The sequence below is a fragment of the Nomascus leucogenys genome, chromosome 16, assembly GCF_006542625.1.
Source record: "Nomascus leucogenys isolate Asia chromosome 16, Asia_NLE_v1, whole genome shotgun sequence".
NCBI classification, from domain to species: domain Eukaryota; kingdom Metazoa; phylum Chordata; class Mammalia; order Primates; family Hylobatidae; genus Nomascus; species Nomascus leucogenys.
This window is the reverse complement of record NC_044396.1, coordinates 16,122,869-16,142,002: the sequence shown is the minus strand read 5'-3', so window position 1 is coordinate 16,142,002 and position 19,134 is coordinate 16,122,869. Positions and strand designations below refer to the sequence as shown.

The 19,134-nt window shown below is 34.8% G+C and overlaps 1 protein-coding gene across 1 annotated transcript in view; it reads right to left on the bottom strand.

The window, feature by feature from the left end:
• The window catches only part of RUNX1T1 (RUNX1 partner transcriptional co-repressor 1), a 140,969-nt gene that overhangs the window by 17,133 nt on the left and 104,702 nt on the right, over nt 1–19,134 (bottom strand). The window contains 3 exon segments of the mRNA XM_030795438.1: nt 4,310–4,378; nt 14,676–14,877; nt 15,439–15,524. Coding sequence (XP_030651298.1) covers nt 4,310–4,378; nt 14,676–14,877; nt 15,439–15,524 — 357 coding nt within the window.

Here is a 19,134-nt window from a genome sequence, read left to right as displayed (position 1 = left end):
TTAAATGATAGAGGTTTTAAAAAATAATCTCATTTTTACATTTTAAGCTGTGGTCCATTTACTTTACCAAATATATATAGTGGTTTTGCATAACCAACTGTTGCACTAGACAAATATAACTGAATCATACCATGGGCCAAAACAATCAGGCCTGACTACAAGTCTGCAAGGTGTCAAATAAACTCTTTATTTTTGGCTGAGGAAAGGGTGCAAAGATTCAACTAATGTACAACATAAGACTGACGACTAAAACAAGTAATTTCCATTTAAAAAAATTAACTGTTCTAATTAACAGGGGAAAATATCCTCCCCCTGAATTAGTTTATCTAATTTTCATCTTTATTCAAAGCAAAATGACAATGATTAATTGAAAATTTAATAAGCAGTAATTATTAACTTGGCAAACCTAGTACCAATTAACACTCTATTAAAACTAATTATGACATGTTTCATTCAAGTGTTTGCACTTAATTGTTTCACCCACTTAAAAAGCACCTTAATTAAATGTTCTGTTTAATTAAAAACATAGATTCCTAATAAAAATGTTTTACTGTAGATTAAAAATGTAAGAGATGCAAGTACTCCTATTGTTTCTTCAATTCCTCTGGTTTATTTCACACATCTATCGTCCATGACTTGAGAATCATCAGAAGCTCTCCACTAGTAATTAACTGTCATGACTTTTGTAGCCTCTGTCATTTTAGCAGCATTATATCTGAAGCACATTTCTTTGCAATTACTGTCTGCTAGGTTTTATGAACTAAAATACAAGTAAAAGATCCATAGTGGAAATATTAACTTAATTATATTAAGCCATTGTTAGCTGCTTTAAGATATGCATTTAAAATCTGTACAGAATCAGATTATTGCAAACAGCTTATAGCACCTTCTTCACCAGGAGGTGAAAAGATGCCTTTATTACCCTATCATAAACGACCTGGGGCACAAGGGAAGTACTGCCCTTCTAACTATACAGCCAGGGTCTAATTTAGTTTGAATATTCAAGGTGAATTAAAATTCTATCTAAGTGGTAGTACAGGACAATAATTTTTGCTTACGATCAAAGCTGTAGCTTGACTAATTGTATATGCAAATCAGGCAATTTATATTTAAATTATGCATTCCTATTCTAATCCCACAGGCATATACAGATCAGCAAAGAGAATTGGTAGGACATTTGCAAGGTGCTTGAATATTTATTACCAACTGCAAACATTCTCTGATCGTGTAAAAAGAAATATACTGAAGAAAACATTGTTACAATTTTAAAACCATCTTTTATGTTAGATTTTTTTCCAGTTTCATAAAGACCCCTTGTAACTTTTGAGTGCATTTGTTACTTTCTCTTTAAAAAATACTACTTTTAGAAGAGAATATGGCCTTGAACAATTTTTTGGATTTCTAATCTTTAAAAATGTGTGTTGTTATGTTATTATATTGTATTATTGGGGGCAATGTGAAAGATTTGCATAGGGTCTGTAGATTAAATAATAGTCTTGTATCAATGAGAAAGTCTTGATTTTGGTAACTGTACTGAAGTTATGTAGAATATTCTTGTTCTTGGTAAACTGACATTCAAATCATTTAAGGTAAAGAGAAATTATGTCTGCAACTTACTCTCAAATGATTAGAAATATATATATATATATTTAAGAGAAAGAAGAGGATGAAAGAGGAAAAGAGAAAATACTAAAGCAAATATGATAAAATAAGGGAATCTAGGTGAAAGTTATAGAGGAATTTTTTGTACTTTTTTTTGCAACTTTCCTACATGTCTGAAATCATTTCAAAATAAAATGATGCAAAAACCTGTACGATGTACCTTCAAGCACAGGGTATACTTGTAATTACAATTTTCTGTGAAAGTGGATGCATTTGTTATGCTACATCAAGTTTTGGGTGTTCTTCCCCTTTTGTATTTTTCAAATGCTTTATTCACCTACCTTTTGCAACAAAGATAATGTATAATAATTTCATTGCAAAGGCACACTTTATAGATTTTCTTCAAAAAATTTTTTTGCCCATAGCCAATTTTAGAAAGCTAGGATAAAAGCTTTCAAATTGTAACAAGCTGAGTGCAGATGTCACATTCTGCCCTTGGTGTTTTCATCATGTTGGATGCCTTGACACTGAACACTAGAAATGCCATTTAAGAAGCCTATAAAGATAAATATTATAAGTAGTTACTGGAGATTTCTAGATGAAACTGTCATCCATACTTTGTGGATTTAATATACTCCTTAAAATTTAGCATATAGCCAGAGAAAACTATTCCCAAACTGTTTTTAAGCAGCAGTTTAGGGATACCACTGTGAGAAGAATACAAATTTAATGTCATATTTTAGATTGAAAACCTACTGTGGATGATAGACACTGTAACAAATAATCTAAACACTTCCTAGATAAGGTTTAACCCTTCTTGGAGAGGGCAAGCACACAACAAAAACAAGTAGTGCTCTTTCTCTACTCTCTTAAGTCCCCAAAACCCAAATTACACCCAGAATTAGGTTTAAAAACACCCAAAACAGTAAAGAAAAATAATAGTAGATTCAACAGATAACAATATGCCATGTTGGAAAAAATAAACAACTGATTAAGTGGAAAATACATACTGCAGTTTTGAATCTGCGTCCAATTGCTTACCACTTATGGCAGGACTTCCTTTGTACATAGCTATTCAAGTTGACTTTCCAACAAAGGTGCTATATTCAGAAAAATCTGTTCTCACTTAATAGCAGTCAAACAAAGACTTGAGCAGATAATAGCACATAAGGAATTCAGATTACACAAGACCTTACTGGTAATTTTTCTTTATGAACTATCAAGAATTTAACTTAAATATACTTAAAAAGGGAAGTGCAGAGAAAGACTCACTCCTCTGAACATAAAGTCACCTTTCTTCTGTCCAAAATCACAATTATCTGTACCTCTTACTGGAATAAGTTGCACTGACAGCTTATAAATGGAGGAGAAAAATGGTCAGAAGGATGATGTTGTCTTTTCAGGTAGGTGGTACTCGGCATATTTTTAACAGCTTGGGAGTACCACATGACTATTAGAGTAAATCTGGTAAAACTACACAGTTCAGCAACATATGTATTTTAACCTTTAAGCTAAATGGACCTATCTAATTTGCGTATTGAACGTGCAACACAGCTTTCTGATTCTTCATCTGGGCTACTAAACCTAGAATGCTATCAGATTTTAAAGCTCATCATCACTCTTACAAAAACAGGTATTTCTTGGAAAATGTATAAAAATACTTGGATAAGATACATGTGACCAGAGAGTCAGCAAGTTACACAGAACTACAAATGCAGCTGAGTGAAATCCCAAAGAGAAATCTTCTGTAGAAAAAAAAACAAAAATCTGTCCCCTGACTCTTCGATTTGTACTGTTTGTAGAAGTAGCATTTCCCAGTTTCCCAACTCAAAAAGACAAACTATTTTAAGAGCTGGAGTTACAGCAGTTGAAAGCCACAGTATGTTTTTCATGGCCTCTAACTCTTGAAACAGGTTTCTGTTTCATCTCCTGAGTTGGTTTTCATAAAGGTTTTTGCTTGCTAGGTGGTTCCACCAAAATTCTCACAGATACGGACTTCTTTAAGCCCAATAACAAGTCAGTGGGTCATGAGGAGCTTTAAATCTACTATTACAAAATATAGAGCAGCATCTTGTAATGGAAATCAGATAGTGTATATGAAAAGCAAAAATAAATGTTTAGTAACTTTGTCATTTCACTTAAAGAGTAATTTAGCTCTGACCGTTGAATACTAATTAGTACAGAAGAACAATTTTAAAAGTCAATTGTAACCAAAAAATTATCTGAGTACTTTAACAAGTCAACTAGATTTGATGTTGGTTTTGTGTTTCTGTTTCTGTTTTTTTTTTTTTTTTTTTTGATGCAGGAGAAAAGGCTGAAGTATGCAATTTAATTTCTGAGACACTGGAATTTTTTCATCAAAGAAAAAGAATGCATGCAAGCTAAGACCTCCTATGCCAAGTTTCAGCCTGAAATCATTATGGCCCTGAAAAAAATGGAGTTTTATAATGGAAATATTGCCAGCTTCTCAATTATAGTGAAACTGGCAGGTGTTACTAAAATAAAAATGATTTCATCTTGTAATCAGGCCTGGTTTAAGAATATTAATCAGGTGTTTTGTTTTGCTTTGTGGTTTTTTCGTTTTGCTTTGTTTTTGCTGTTGTTGTTGTTAGCAGTAAAGTCCTTTCTTGTCATTCCTCACATCACTGCATTAACAACTGCACACAGCTGCCAGAACACGAAACTCATGTTTTTAAACAATTCTTACCAGCTTTCTTCCAGATCTCCTCTGGCACGTATCCAGACGTAGGCCTGTGAAGGAATTCCCGATGCGCGTCTATGAAAAGGATGGGAAGGGGGTGGAGAGAGGAGGAGAGTACTGTAAGCACACTTGTGTCATCGCACAGAGTGAAAGTAAGCAATGCCCATTCTCCTGGCTTCTCTACAAAAACGCAATTTTAAAAGGCTAAACATTTCACCTCTTGAAAATACATAAAAATAGCAAGGCCTGTTATCAGAGCCCAAGGAAAACAGAAGGTCATTGGTCTAAATGTCATGCATGCTCAAAGCCAAAGCAACTTGATTTCATTATACAATATGATGTTTGGGAACACTGTTCTCAGCACTTTCTGACTATGGAGACTTTTATAGATATATTTTGTTAAAGAAAATAAATTGTATTTGGTAGTTTTCCTTTCATGAGTCAAACTGGTGGTTAAACAATCAAATGTTCAGGTAATGTAATTTCCACAGAGCTCTAATTCTGCCACCTTTCAATGAATAGGAAGCTCCACTCTATGGCTAACCAGTTCTCACACTTAATTAATTCTTAAAAATCTCAGTGACCATTAAAATTTTTTACACAAATTAGATCATATGGATTTGACATGGGTGAAAGCCAGAAAGACTCATTAGAATGGATTCACAGACATTCTGTTGAGCAAAGAGAATTAGCCCATGCTTTCCAGAAAAGGAAATGAAGTTCCACTTTAAATTAAATGCTGTGCTTACTATGCTTCTCAAATTTTAAAAGTTTAAGAAAACAACTAATAACTTTGATATAGGAATGCTAACTCCTAAAATATGTTCACGGAAATAACACAAAACATTTTACAGTTCTTACATATGCTCAAAAGTAAACAAAGTGTATACAGACTTCCATAGCTAAAATATGCATTTCATGTCTTTCATATTGGATTTTCAATAAAAGCCTCCTTACATAGAAGAGTTCAGTAAGAAAAAAATCATTTTAACTTTTATAAAACTTAATCATTAAACCCATGATAAATTCTGAGGAAAACTGAAATTTTCTCTATGTGTACAGTAAATGTTGAGTAGCATATATTTTTAAATGCTTTATCTAATGGTTATGTTGAAGATCTAGACATTCAGTCCAGTCTCCTACATTTTATGGTGCTACACAATGTCAAAAATAAAGAAAAGCATGATGAATTTAGCTAAGTATATGTTGTTACATTTGAATGCTTTAAATACATTTGAATGCTTTGAATTCTTGCAGGGCACACAGATTATCAACTGGCAAGAACATTAGATTTTCTCAACTATTCTGAATGAGCAAAAATTTACTACAGCTTGGTGAGGAATATATGGAAACTCTCTATACCATCTTTGCAATTTTTTAATCTAAAATTATTCCAAATATTTAAAAGTTTATTTTCAAAAGTTTATACTGTGATGTCATGACTACTTAATAACAGGATGAACTGGAAATATCTATGCATTCTCCTGTGTATATTCATTTCTATAAAGTAAATGACAAAAATAAAAACGTTTCTACTGAAGTAACATTCATTCTTAAGGCGAGATAAAACTGATGCATAAACAACCTAAAAGGAAATGTGATACAACTAATTAGATTTATCAAGATTATCTTCCTTACCACTATAACTATTTCCAGAATAAATAAAGTGCAATCAAGTTCATATTTAGCCATGTGACACAGTACAACACAGAGATTTACTTATGACATTAAAAGACAACTTTTAAGGAGAAAAGACTTTGATTTAAGCATAATTTATTGGATAAGAATAAGAACAGACCTGTGAAGTTTGAAGAAAGAAAAAACGTTTGACTTCAAAGTAGCAAATTTTTTTTCATTTATTGCGTTAAGAAGAGACCTGTAGTTCATAAAAACTTATTTTTCTTTTTTTTTTTGGAGACGGAGTCATGCTCTGTTGCCCAGGCTGGAGTGCAGTGGTATGATCACAGCTCACTGCAACCTCTGCTTCCCGGGTCAAGCAAATCTCCTGCCTCAGCCTCCCGAGTAGCTCGGATTACAGGCGCAAGCCACCAAACCCAGCTAATTTTTGTATTTTTAGTAGAGATGGGGTTTCACCATGTTGGCCAGGCTGGTCTCAAACTTCTGACGTCAGGTCACCTGACCTGCCAAAGTGCTGGAATTACAGGTGTGATGCCCAGCCTATAAACATTTTTTTTAATTAAACAGTCGATCATTATGATAAAGAACAGGAAAGGTAATGTTTAGGTATCCAAAGTCCATGCATGAAAGATGCTAATTACCAGCCCCAGGCAACATAGGCTGAAGAAAGTTAGTTCTAGGACCCAGTGAAGCTAGCTATTGACCATGGAATACTGGGTATGTTAGTTTGTCCATGTCTCAGATGCCTCATCGATAATAAAGTGAGGAAAATACTACTGTTATTTGAGAGCACTGCTGTGAGAATTGAAGGAAGTACCTCCTATTACATACACATCCTAAACTCCCATTATTTGGTACTTGCTATTATCCTCATTATTATTATTTACTACGTGGTCTAGTAAGAACGGCTATATTATTATTTCCTTATAAATAACTAAGGTGAAGAGAGTATTTTAAAGTTTATCTTTTCTCTCAATGTTAAAAATCCAAATACCACAAATTTTGAAGAGAACAAAGCCATTGAAGAAGTTTGGATTAAGCAATATATACCAAGTAATTTTTTAAACTCCCAGAATCTATGTCACTTGGAAATAGAAAATATTTCTATAGTTCACAATTCACTGCCTTTGTCCTTGAAAGCAAAATCTTCAAATTTCTTAGATGACACTTTCAAAAATTTTACTTGAGCCTCACCCATGAATGTTTATAACACCCAAATTGACTCAAATATTAACGTGCCAGGCTCAATTGACCTTCCACCTTCTGTGGGCTGCACAGCAGGTGTCTTGAGGGTACATATACCACACTGGAAAGTTGTGCAATGTTTCACTTTGGCTATATCTTCCTAAATTTCTCACTGACATACTGCCATGTCCACATAGGCCCAAACTTTAACTGACCTAGAAACCCAACAGAAATGCTAAAGCCAATTATGCAAAAGTTTTCTTAATGCTAACCTACCTTCTAAAAGACGGTTTTTCAAAATAGCAGAATCTAAAGGGAAATAATTATATAAATGTGTTTTACAATATTCTCTCCAGTTCTAAGTTAGTGTACTTGATAAACATCAGGTCTACCAACAGAAAGAACATAGTGATTAGTAGTAGGTATACTCCTCAGAAATCTATTTGATACCCTGATAAACACTACTTTAATAGATTCAGAAACCAAATGACTGATACATTTAATATCTCCTCTTCTGATTAAGCAGCAGCAATATCAAAATCTATATAGGGAAAACTGAGTTTGAAAAACAAAACAAGGGACAATTCTGTCCTAGGACTTTACTATTTTAGAATACTGGCTAATCTAGACACATCTACCTAAAACATCCTAAGATTCTGAGGCTTAGATTCTAAAGAAGCTAATTCTTAACCGTTAACTCTTAAGCACCTATAAAATATCAATTGCTAGAAAAAGGAATCATCATTCTAAAATGTAGTGGCAGATGCAAAGACAGAAGAACGTATATGATATGGTCTAAAATGTTAAACGTATACATATATGCAACTACTGAAAGATGAAAACATTATAGAAAAGTCCTTCTAAATTAAGTCTAGCTTGCTTTGGGATGCAAATTGCTTGGCGGGGGAGGGGGTGGTGAGAGGGGATGAGGATGAAGGGAGCCTCTTGAAAATAATTCACATCTATGAAGAGAGGAGACCGGGTCAGAGTGACAGAAAATGGTGTAAGAAATGTGAAAGAACAGAAAGAGCAATCTATGATGTATGAAAGAGATGGAAGATGCACTACACTTACGACAGGATGGAGACCATTGGATACTAGATACTGCAAGGGCCGCCATCAATATACATGAAGGGCTGAGCTGATAGCCTTTGGAGAAGCAATGTGACCTCATATGACCCAGGACAGCAATGCTCAAAGCTTGGCAGCACCTAGGTATGGCCTTCATCCTGTAGTGGGCAGAATGAGGCTGTGATCATGATAACATCTATTACAAAAACCATCAAAAGAAAGAAAGAGTTAAGTAATTTTATCTTTACAAATGCCACTTGTTTTTAAGGATAATACATTCAGAAATCTTCATACTAGGTTTCAGAAGCCCAAATCCAACCTAGAAGCTAGCAACTGCTTTAGGATTTCCATCTTTTACAACAAACTTACTTAATGCTCCAGGAAGTAACCATCTCCTCTTAATTTTAAAAGATGGACATATTTAACTAATAGTTCCATATTTTTAAACCCAATATAGTTAAGTACAGTAGGCATTGGCATTATGAAGTCAGCTGAATGATTGTGAGATTAATTTCATGATGTGATTTAAAGAAATCAATACAAGGGTACAAAACTCCAAACATTTACATGCAAATATACACAGAAAAACTTGTTTGTGGTTTTCATACTTTGAGAGTATAGAAGTTGAAATATTTCATTGGCTGGGAGAAATCTATTTTTCTATAGCCTTGTATTATGAATTAGGGTCCCAAAGGACCACAGATTTACTATATTTAAGACAGGAGTCTTTTCTAATCTCTGTGCCTATTAAAGTAGCCACCTGCTTAGAAGTACTTTGTAGATGAAAAAATATGTATGAATCCACTGTAACTTCACAATCTTGAATGCCAAGGAAAAACTTTACTAGTTTCATTTACCACTATTCTTTAAATTTCTTTTTGATTTTATTTTTTTAATTTTTTAATTTTATATTTTGAGACAAGGTCTTGCTCTGTTGCCCAGGCTGCAGGGCAGTGGCACAAACATGGCTCACTGTCACTTTGACCTCCTGGGCTCAAGGAATCCTCCCATCTTAGCCTCCTGAGCAACTGGGACCACAGGCATGCACCATCATGCCCAGCTAATTTTTTGATTTTTGGTAGAGATAGGGTCTCACTATGTTTTCCAGGCTGGTCTCAAACTCCTGGACTCAAGGGATCCTCTCACCTCAGCCTCCCAAAGTGCTGGGATTATAGGCATGAGCCACTACTCCCAGCAGAAAGTTCTTTTTGAGGATGCACATCTAAATAATAACAGCTAAGACATAACACATCTACTGTGTGTCAGGCACTGTCTCATACGTTTTTTACCTATTAACTCATTCTACAGAAATGCTTATGAAATACCTATTATCATCCCCATTTTACACGAGGAAACTGAAGCACAAAGAGATTATGACCTGCCAAAGGCCGCAAAACTAATATGAAGAGGAATGAGTAATTTGAATCTAGAAATTTTACTGAGTTTGTGCTTTCAGCCTTCATGCTAGATTTCCTGAGCATTTAGAGAGCAATGAGAAATTCCATAATTCAATCATATGACAATCATAAAACTTGCCAGCTAGCAGTATTTTAAAATACTAATTCCTCTACCAACCCACTTGGGACAGGGGATGGTATTAATTCAACAAATTCCTGAGTTACTAAGCTTTTTTCTTTTTCTGAGACAGTCTTGCTCTGTCCTCCAGGCTGGAGTACAGTGGCACGATCTTGGCTCACTGTGACCTCCTCTTCCAGGGTTCAAGCAATTCTCCGGCCTCAGCCTCCCGAGTAGCTGGGAATACAGGGGTGCACCACCATATCTGGCTAATTTTTTGTATTTTTAGCAGAGACGGGGCTTCACCATGTTAGCCAGGATGATCTTGATATCCTGACCTCATGGTCTGCCCACCTCGGCCTCCCCAACTGCTGGGATTACAGGCGTCAGCCACCACTCCGGGCTCTAAGTTTTTTATAAATGCTAAGCTTGATTTTTCATTACACTTAAACAAACAAAACTTTTTGATATTTCATTCTCTGGCAAGTACTAAACTCTTAACAAAACAGAGTGAAGGTATTTTTCTAAATTTACTACCACGTCATCACAATGTTCATACATTTTTTAAAAGCACAGGGAAAGTGCATTTATATTTCAGAGTTTATGTCCAGCCCCTGACATTAGCCCTAAACCTATCATTAGAAAAAAATTTTGGCCAGGTACAGTGGTTCATGCCTGTAATCTAGCACTTTGGGAGGCCAAGGTGGGTAGATCCCTTGAGCTCAGGAGTTCAAAACCAGACTGGGCAATACGGCAAAACCCTACCCCTACAAAAAATACAAAAAAATTAGCTGGGTGTGGTGGCTGTCTACCTTAGTCCCAATTACTTAGGGGGCTGAGGTGGGAGCCCAGAAGGTCAAGGCTGCAGTAAGCCGAGATTATGCCACCACACTCCACCCTGAGCGACAAAGTGAGACCCTGTCTCAAAAAAAAAAAAAAAAAAAAAAAAAAAAAAAATTAACCCTAATGATGTGGAAGACTTCTAGAAAACAAAGAGAGCACACACAGATACAAGATAAACTACAGAAAGATTCTAGAATAGTCAAAAGCCAGTAAAAAGGAAAGTAATTTTAAAGAAATAAAATGTCAGGAGCCAAGAAAGTGATGTGACAACATTCTGAGAGAAAAAGGAACCAAAGACAAAGACAGGAAAAAGAGCTACTACGGAGATTCTGACAAGCACTTCGGAAAACATACAAAGTGCTAACCAGCAACTGCCTCTCTATACATATAAAAGTAATTCTACTTCAATGGTCAAATCTGTCAATTCTGATCACATTATCTTGCTCTTCTGTGAAGTATACCATGTAATAAAACTTAAATGTATAAATAAGTCATACTTTGAAAATAGAGACAGCAGTGTTAAAATTTGCTTTCTAATTTTGTTAAGAGTTGGATATTTGGAGTTTTCCCTGGAAAGTAAATGAGTAACAACAGTAAAAATAATAAATATCTATTATTTCAAGAAAATCTATTTTATGAAAAGTCCTTCAAGACGTCAACTTGCATTTTATTTAAAGAATAGAAATACCATTATGAATTCAGTGTATACTCAGTGTTAAAAATTGTTTCAGAGATTATTCAAAAAAGAGATTTTAATATCTTGGGAAAATACTTTTTCTTTTTTTTTTTTTTTCTGGAGACATGCCCTGTCCTCTAGGTTGGAGTGCAATGGCGTGATCTCGGCTCACAGCAACCTCTGCCTCCCAGGTTCAAGTGACTCTCCTGCCTCAGCCTCCTGAGTAGCTGGGATTACAGGCATGCGCCACCACGCCCGGCTAATTTTATTTTATTTTTTCTATCTTTAGTAGAGACGGGGTTTCACCATGTTGGCCAGGCTGGTCTGAAACCCCCGACCTCGTGATCTGCCTGCCTCAGCCTCCCAAAGTGCTGGGATTACAGGTGTGAGCCACTGCGCCTGGCCAGGAAAACTCTTAAAATTCAATTAGTAATAGATTAATCGAGTTATTTTACTAACCCCCTATACTCACTTAATACTATGGATACATTTCAAAAGTGAGAATGGAATTGAGTTTAACAAGTACAACACATCAGTCATGAAAGTTACATTCTCCTCTGTGCACTTCCCAAATATAATTTTAAAATGCTAAGAATGTGTGTATGACTAAACATTCCCAGTGTTTCCAAGTTAGGGATATAAGTAGGGCAATATTTTGAACCAAAGATATCTTCTATAATATATTCTGAAGATCTCATTTGAGACCAGACAGTAGTTTAAGAAGCAAAATAATTAGGCTAAAAGAAATACATACAACTGTGGGATATGGAGATCTAAATGTATATAAAGATAGAGACATATCCATAGCTTTATCTGCACACATGCACTCCATTAAACACTTTCCAGTCACAGAAGATAGATTTATCAGCTAATAATCTCCAATCCTTTCATTACACACATCAATCCATACAACTCCAAAGCCTGGAAGAGGGACTTAGAAAGCACTTAATGTAAATGATTGTGGCCCATAATTACAAACCACCTGTCCTCTTATTTACAGCCATAGCTCAGTTCCAGAAAACAGTACACAAGGCTGCAAGAATCAGCTAGTAAGGATGCGCAGTGAAAAAAACTGTAAAAACACTATTGGATGCCAAAACTTGCACACTGCAGAGTTCTACACAGATTGTCTCTAAAGTTATGATAGTGTCTTAATGGCAACTTAGGATTCTGTGTCCATAAAGAACATAATGTCTTAATGTTGTCTATAAACGAAGAAATTAAATGCTTGTACCCTTTGACTAATACAACCTACAAAAGCTTAAGGCCAAACAAATATCTCAGGTTTAACAAAAATATAAATCCATTGAACATCGCTAAAAAATAGTACAGTTTGCATACTTTTAAAAAGGAGTTTTTTTAAACCAAGTTTATTCTTTTGGTTATGTAGCAGGGACAATGAATCTCTCTTCCTGGAGAACATGATACATACCTATATCACCAGAATCTGTGTGTAGTAGTAGTGACTATATACAAAATGGCCCTTGTTCTATGTGCTGATAACTTGCTTAGGTATGAAGTCTGATCAATTTTGGAAATGTTTCTTTTACAGTGGATGGCAGATAATAGCAATCTGGTCAGTTTGGCCGACTGAATTGAGGTAGCTATTCTATGGCTTGAACACTAGCTATTCCCTTGCCTTCTTCCACTAGACCCAAAGGCCCTCAAAGAAAGAAATGAAGACTCTTTTTCCTTCATTAGAATGCCTAGCACAATGCCTGGCACATAGTAAGTGCTCAATAAATAAGTACTGACTCAATGAATGTGTTCAATAGAATAAGCCAAACTAGATGTTTTAACTCCCTAAGTTTTACTTACTTTAAGGCTCTCAATTTTTGCCTAGAATGGATGGTTATAAATATCCCCTCTGTCCTAAGCAAATCTCTCATGATTAATCAATTTTTGTTCATAATAAGGAAATAAATACAAGATTTTTTTTCCCACTCTGCTCTAAATAGTTTGGCTTCGACCAATACTGGCTCAAACCAAACGTAATTGTTTTCATTGCTTGCCTTAATGTGACCTGACAAATACAGTTTTGTCTTTAAAATATGCTGTAGAATAATGCTTTTTAGGTAAATTAAGTGCCTTAGACTCTTTCATTATTTAACACTTATGATAATAGGCATTCAGCATTCAGAGATCAGCAGAAATCTACAAACCTAAGTGCATAGAAAACTACACTGGGTGGGAACAAATTGAAAACAATAATGTGATCAATAGATAATATACTTCACGTTTTAAACTTTTGATAATCAGCCATAGTACTAATGAGGCCAAAGTTATGAACTTAATCTGGACGTTTTGCAGCATGGACAGTACTCTAATTTGAGTTAGCAGATGGGTATGGGGCCAACGCATAAGAGAATATGAGAGAACAAGAATCCACAGAAATCCATCTTCGTAAGTTTACTCAAAAAGTATTCACACGTAATGGGTGGCAATGTCAACGACAAAACCGTATTATTAATTTAGGTAAAAGTTCACAGGTCACACAAAAATTCTTTCAGGTTGAAGATTTCTTTCAACATATATGGGATTATATTCTATCTATAACCCCATCAATTCCCGAATATTAATAAGAAATACAGTCACATACTAACATTCCATTTCTAAGCCACAACTATATCATGAGTCCTATTATAAAACTAGAATTAATACAATCATGATTAAGTAATCTAAGATCAAATCACAGGAAGAGTGCTACATCTTTATCATTAATTTTAAAATAGCTGTGCGCAAAACATATAGCTTTTAGGTCTCTCTTCCTGGAGGCGGGGGGTTGAGAAAAAAGTTTAAAATATATATATATATATATATATATATAGGAATATATATAGGAATATATATGAATATATATAGGAATATATATAGGAATATATATGAATATATATGGGAATATATATGAATATATATGGGAATATATATGGGAATATATATAGGAATATATATAGGAATATATATATATGATTCAACTAACAAACAAGATTGTCTTACAGGCTGTTTTTTGAATTAATAATTTGAAACATACATCCCTGTGTGCAGTGATGACATTGGTATGCAGTGGCAGAATTCACTAGAGACCTTGATGGAAGTGCCTAAGCCCCAGGCCCACTCCCTGAGATTGTTTTTTCTGTTTTGAGGCATTATGAAGGAGCACAAGTTTTAGTTATGCACATGAAATTCTGGTTCAGTGCTGAAACTCTGCCATCAGCTCAATACGTTCACCTGGAAAAGGAATTTAAGTTTTGTGGCTATCTCTGTCTATGCCAATCTGCCCAAATTCCTAACAGATAGACAAGACATATTGGAGGATATGTAAATTGTTTATTGTCTTAAAATTCCTTGCATATCCTTTAATTTTAAAAAGAAGTTAAAAATAAAGTCAGCATTAACAGCATAAGAAATATGTGTTTTCGAGATACTCATCTGAAGAAAAGTTACCTAGTGCAACTGGGTCTGGGTTGACGGGACTCTGCTGCCTGGAGTGGCTGCTGCTACTGCCGCCACCTTTTTTTAAGTCCTCGGCGTCACTGTACCGCCGGATCCAGTAATTCAGTTCTTCCCGGTCTGCTTCTTGACACCGCCTTAGTACGGTGAGAGATCGCCTTGTTTTTTCTACCATGTCCATTATGCAGTTTAACAGCTATGTGGGAAAGGGGAGAATAGGGAAGAACATATAAATCATCACAATTAAAGATTTTGCTGAGTAGTGAAACAAACCATTCCAGGACAATGAAGGAAGCAATTTTATCCCTGAAGGTTTCAGTCTAGTATTTTCTATGACTAGATTTGAAATTTAGAGCCAATAGATGGAAAATTCAATGGGAATGAGAAGATAGATGTATGAACACGAGTCAGAAGGGAAATTTCACCTGAAGGCATTATAGCCAGTAAATCCACCTCTCCAAATACTAATCCCATTACTTTATAAATCAAATGACCTTTTCACAATAAAACAGTAGCCCACTGATCTGGCTTTGAGAATTCCTTTCCAAGATCTAAACATTTCTCTCAAGTGACTTTCATGTCAACTTAGAAATCAAATCCTATATTCTACTTCAGATATTCTCGCTCATTTTTTTTTTCAAGGATAGCAGGAAAAACAACACCTTCAAAGGATCACCAAGCTTTTATTTTATCACATAACCTCACTGCAATTGTTTTCCAAACATTTTTTAATCCCAAATGATTACTGATGTCTTACATGGTCAAGATGTTTCCACTCTTCTGCCCATTCTCTGTCTGTTAGTCTGTGATCAATCATTTCTTCTTGACGTGTGCCATGCAACCCTACAAAAATACAGAAGGCTGAATAACCCGAAAGCATTCAGTACACAACCCATACACACACACAGACTCATAGCAAGGACTATGTGGGCAAACTCAATGATGTAAAAATACATTTGATTTTGGATGGAGACATGAGTCATATTTAGATTCAGAATTACCTAACAGATTCCTCATAGAATGAGAAAATACTAGAACTAGACGGAATTTTAGAGGTCATCTGGTCAGAAGCCTTATTTTACACATAAGGAGACAGTTAAGTGACACCAAGTCCACAACTAGTTATCCATGCAACACTCTGTAAGTAAAAATATATTTTAACTCTTAATAAATACAAGAAACCACAAGTAGACATTAAGTGATTTTTAAAGCATTGCTGTCCTGCATTAAAAATAAAGACAGCATAAGTCATTTTACATAGGAAGGGATATGCTTTCCCAAAACAAGCATGGTAAATTTTTCCACATTTCAGCCTTGTATAAATGAATACAATCCTAATACGTACACCACCACGATAAAATTAGACCATGAAGAAAAGGCTCGTATAATATGGAGCTACATATACTCATTCGGTTTACCAAAATTAAAAAATAAAAGTAAATTGGGTATTCTTCATAAAAAAATTAATATACCAGATATAATTTGACAAATATCATAAATCCAAGTGAACCAACTGAAAATCCTAATTTGAAGTCCATAAGACTTAATGCTCTTTAGCATCATAGTTAAGATACCACTATGAAAAAGTAATATATAAGTGTTTACCAAGTGAGCACCAATATTAATTAATTTAAGCAGTTAGCTAGGATGCTCATTAAAATAGGAAGTAAATGTGTCTCACTAAAAAGAGAGGCTGAAAGGCTCCGAACAGAGAAATCTGGAAATGTGTTATTCCTCTTACATATTCACTTTATATTCTACTGTGTAGGAAAGCCCTTGTGCTGTGGCATTATTTTGCGTTTTAAATGATCAAAACTATTATTTTTGGTTACCAATTTTCAAAATGTTACAGCAAATAAAGTTTCTTATAGTTTGGTTTCTAGATAACTGGGCTACCTCTCTGTGGAACTCTAAAGTTTCTTATAGTTTGGGTTTCTAGATAACTGGGCTACCTATCTGTGGAACTTATGTAAGAATTAAATGACCATAGGAGTTATAAGACACTGAATTTTACTTTTTGTGAGATTTAAGTGGTTAGAAATCCCTTTTTTTTAGCTGATTTACACAAATAAAGATGAGTCACATGACTCTGTTCAGCCAACCACGTAAAACGATTTCACTTACAACTGATGGAAGTGAACAAATTTATGACAGCCCCTTCTCAGACTAAATAAAAAGGTAAATATAAGACGCTTTGTACCATTCCTGTCCAATTAGAACATATTCTGAGATATATTTTTAAAGTTAAAATTGTCAATGCCACCTATTGGTAAAAAAGTAACAGTGCAAATATGTTTTATTAATTTGCATAATATAAAGACACTGGCAAAAAATAGTATTTAGCTACTGCTCTGTTGTGATTATTTCAAGTTGAAATGTTTGCAAATATGTAATTTTTGTTAACTTATTTGTTCCCTGTGTTTTAGGGAAAAACCACTACTGTTAAAATTAGTCACCATACAAAACAACCAGAAAGTGATAAGGATATAAATGTGACAGTGACTTTCATGTTAGAGGTCTCTGAATATTTGCCTTTAAGGACAAGAATTCCAGAGGTCTCAAAAGCTTGAAAAATTCAGCAGAAGAAATCAATAATGACACAAGCTGTAATGCCTGGAGTAATATTAATGAGCAACGGGATATCTGTGGTAGTGGGATTTCAGCATTTGTGAAACAGTACTAAGCTTCATCTCATTTTAAAAAAAATACTAAGTGCATTAGAAACATGTTTGAGCTCAAGTACTTGGTGAAAAAATGTAAGACTCATTTGCTGCTTTTGAACTCTGAAAGTCATTTGTTAGATATAATCAAATCTTTAAAAATAAAAAATAAATCAAGATTTTATGTTTATTAATTTCTCTATTTAAGATACTTAAATATTCAGCAGCACACAATTTTTATTTATAGTCATAATACCAGAGGGATGTACCAGGGGGAACTAGCTCATAATCATTAAATAGCTCATAATCACATTTTCATTTGTGGGAAATTTGACACTAATGTTGAGTCTCAACTGATTATTTTGTTTTAGAATATTTTAACTAACTGGGATAAAACTCTAAGCTTACTTATAAACTAATGCTGCTAAGAAGTTACTTTACTGAAGGATTCCAGTGAGTGTATGTCCCTATACATAATAGGCATTTATAAATCACACCAGACTAAGTATATCTTTATGACAATTTTTATATTCTCAAAATGGCAGCCTGATGTAACACCATAATTTGTTGCTCATACATCAAGATTTTATTTTACATTAACACACACTAAATTCTGCCAGACTTTAGGGATGGTTTAGTAGCTGCACATATTTATAGAGATTAGCACTATTAGTTTTATGAGCTAATATAATCAAAAGGTAAGGAACATGGTCTGAAGAAAATCACATAAAACCAATGGATACAGATATAATTCATAAAGGGATATTTTACATTACTTGATGAAAACATAATCATTGCACATAAGTGTAATTACTTCCTTGCTGATTACTGTATAGTGCACTGGAACTAATATTTCACAAAATAGCACCTGCTGCCTAAGAAACAGGCCATTTGCTAACACATCTACAAAATGGGATCCCTTGAACTGGTCTCACCGTGACCTGATGACTCCACTGCTATTTAAAAACATGCAATCATGGTTTTCAGTCCTTAAGTCATAAATAAGTGGTAAGGCTTTGTGTAGAAGGGAGTTGTTATCACATTTGATTTTGGGGTTAAAATATCAATCCAGATCAAGAAATAGCATAACCACTTTTGAAAGCTCTTCAGAAATGGTACCTGTGAGAACATTAGACAGATTGGCTATTAAGAAAGCACAAATTATATGCTTAGCCATTTGTCTGACACACCATATAAACGTAGAAATTACTGTTGTGGAGAACCAGAACTACTAATTTACTGTCTTACAACCAAAGCCTCAATCGCCCCCCCTCTCACCCTGACTCTCTTTCTGCTTTCTAAACATTTGGGGAGTTGGGTGTAGAAAGGCAAAAAAGGCCTACACGTGGAGCCCCTGTTTGCTAGCAGTGTAGTTGGAAATTGAATGCAAACTTCTATATATTAGGGCTCTCTCTGCCTGTGGCAAACAAACAAACAAACAAAAAAAAAACAATCACCATCACTAATCAAGTAGTGAATAACTGGCTGGCTGCATTTCCCAGAATTCTATATCCTCAGCTCCATTTTCTGGTTTTCTATTTGCATTTCATCCCTTGCTCTTTCCAGTGTCCAGGCCACTAAGTCACCCTCATCAGGAAAGTTTGCCAGCAATTAGTTACAAGGTAGAGATTATGTCCTGTTAGTGGGTGATGTGGACACAGGAGATGGAAAAAGAAGAGGAGACTGACTATTGCTCTCAGTTAGACTCACCACTAATTAGGAATTGAAGACACCCCAGTAACAGTGTACTTACTGATAACCCTCTGAAACACTATCATCTCCACCACTGAACC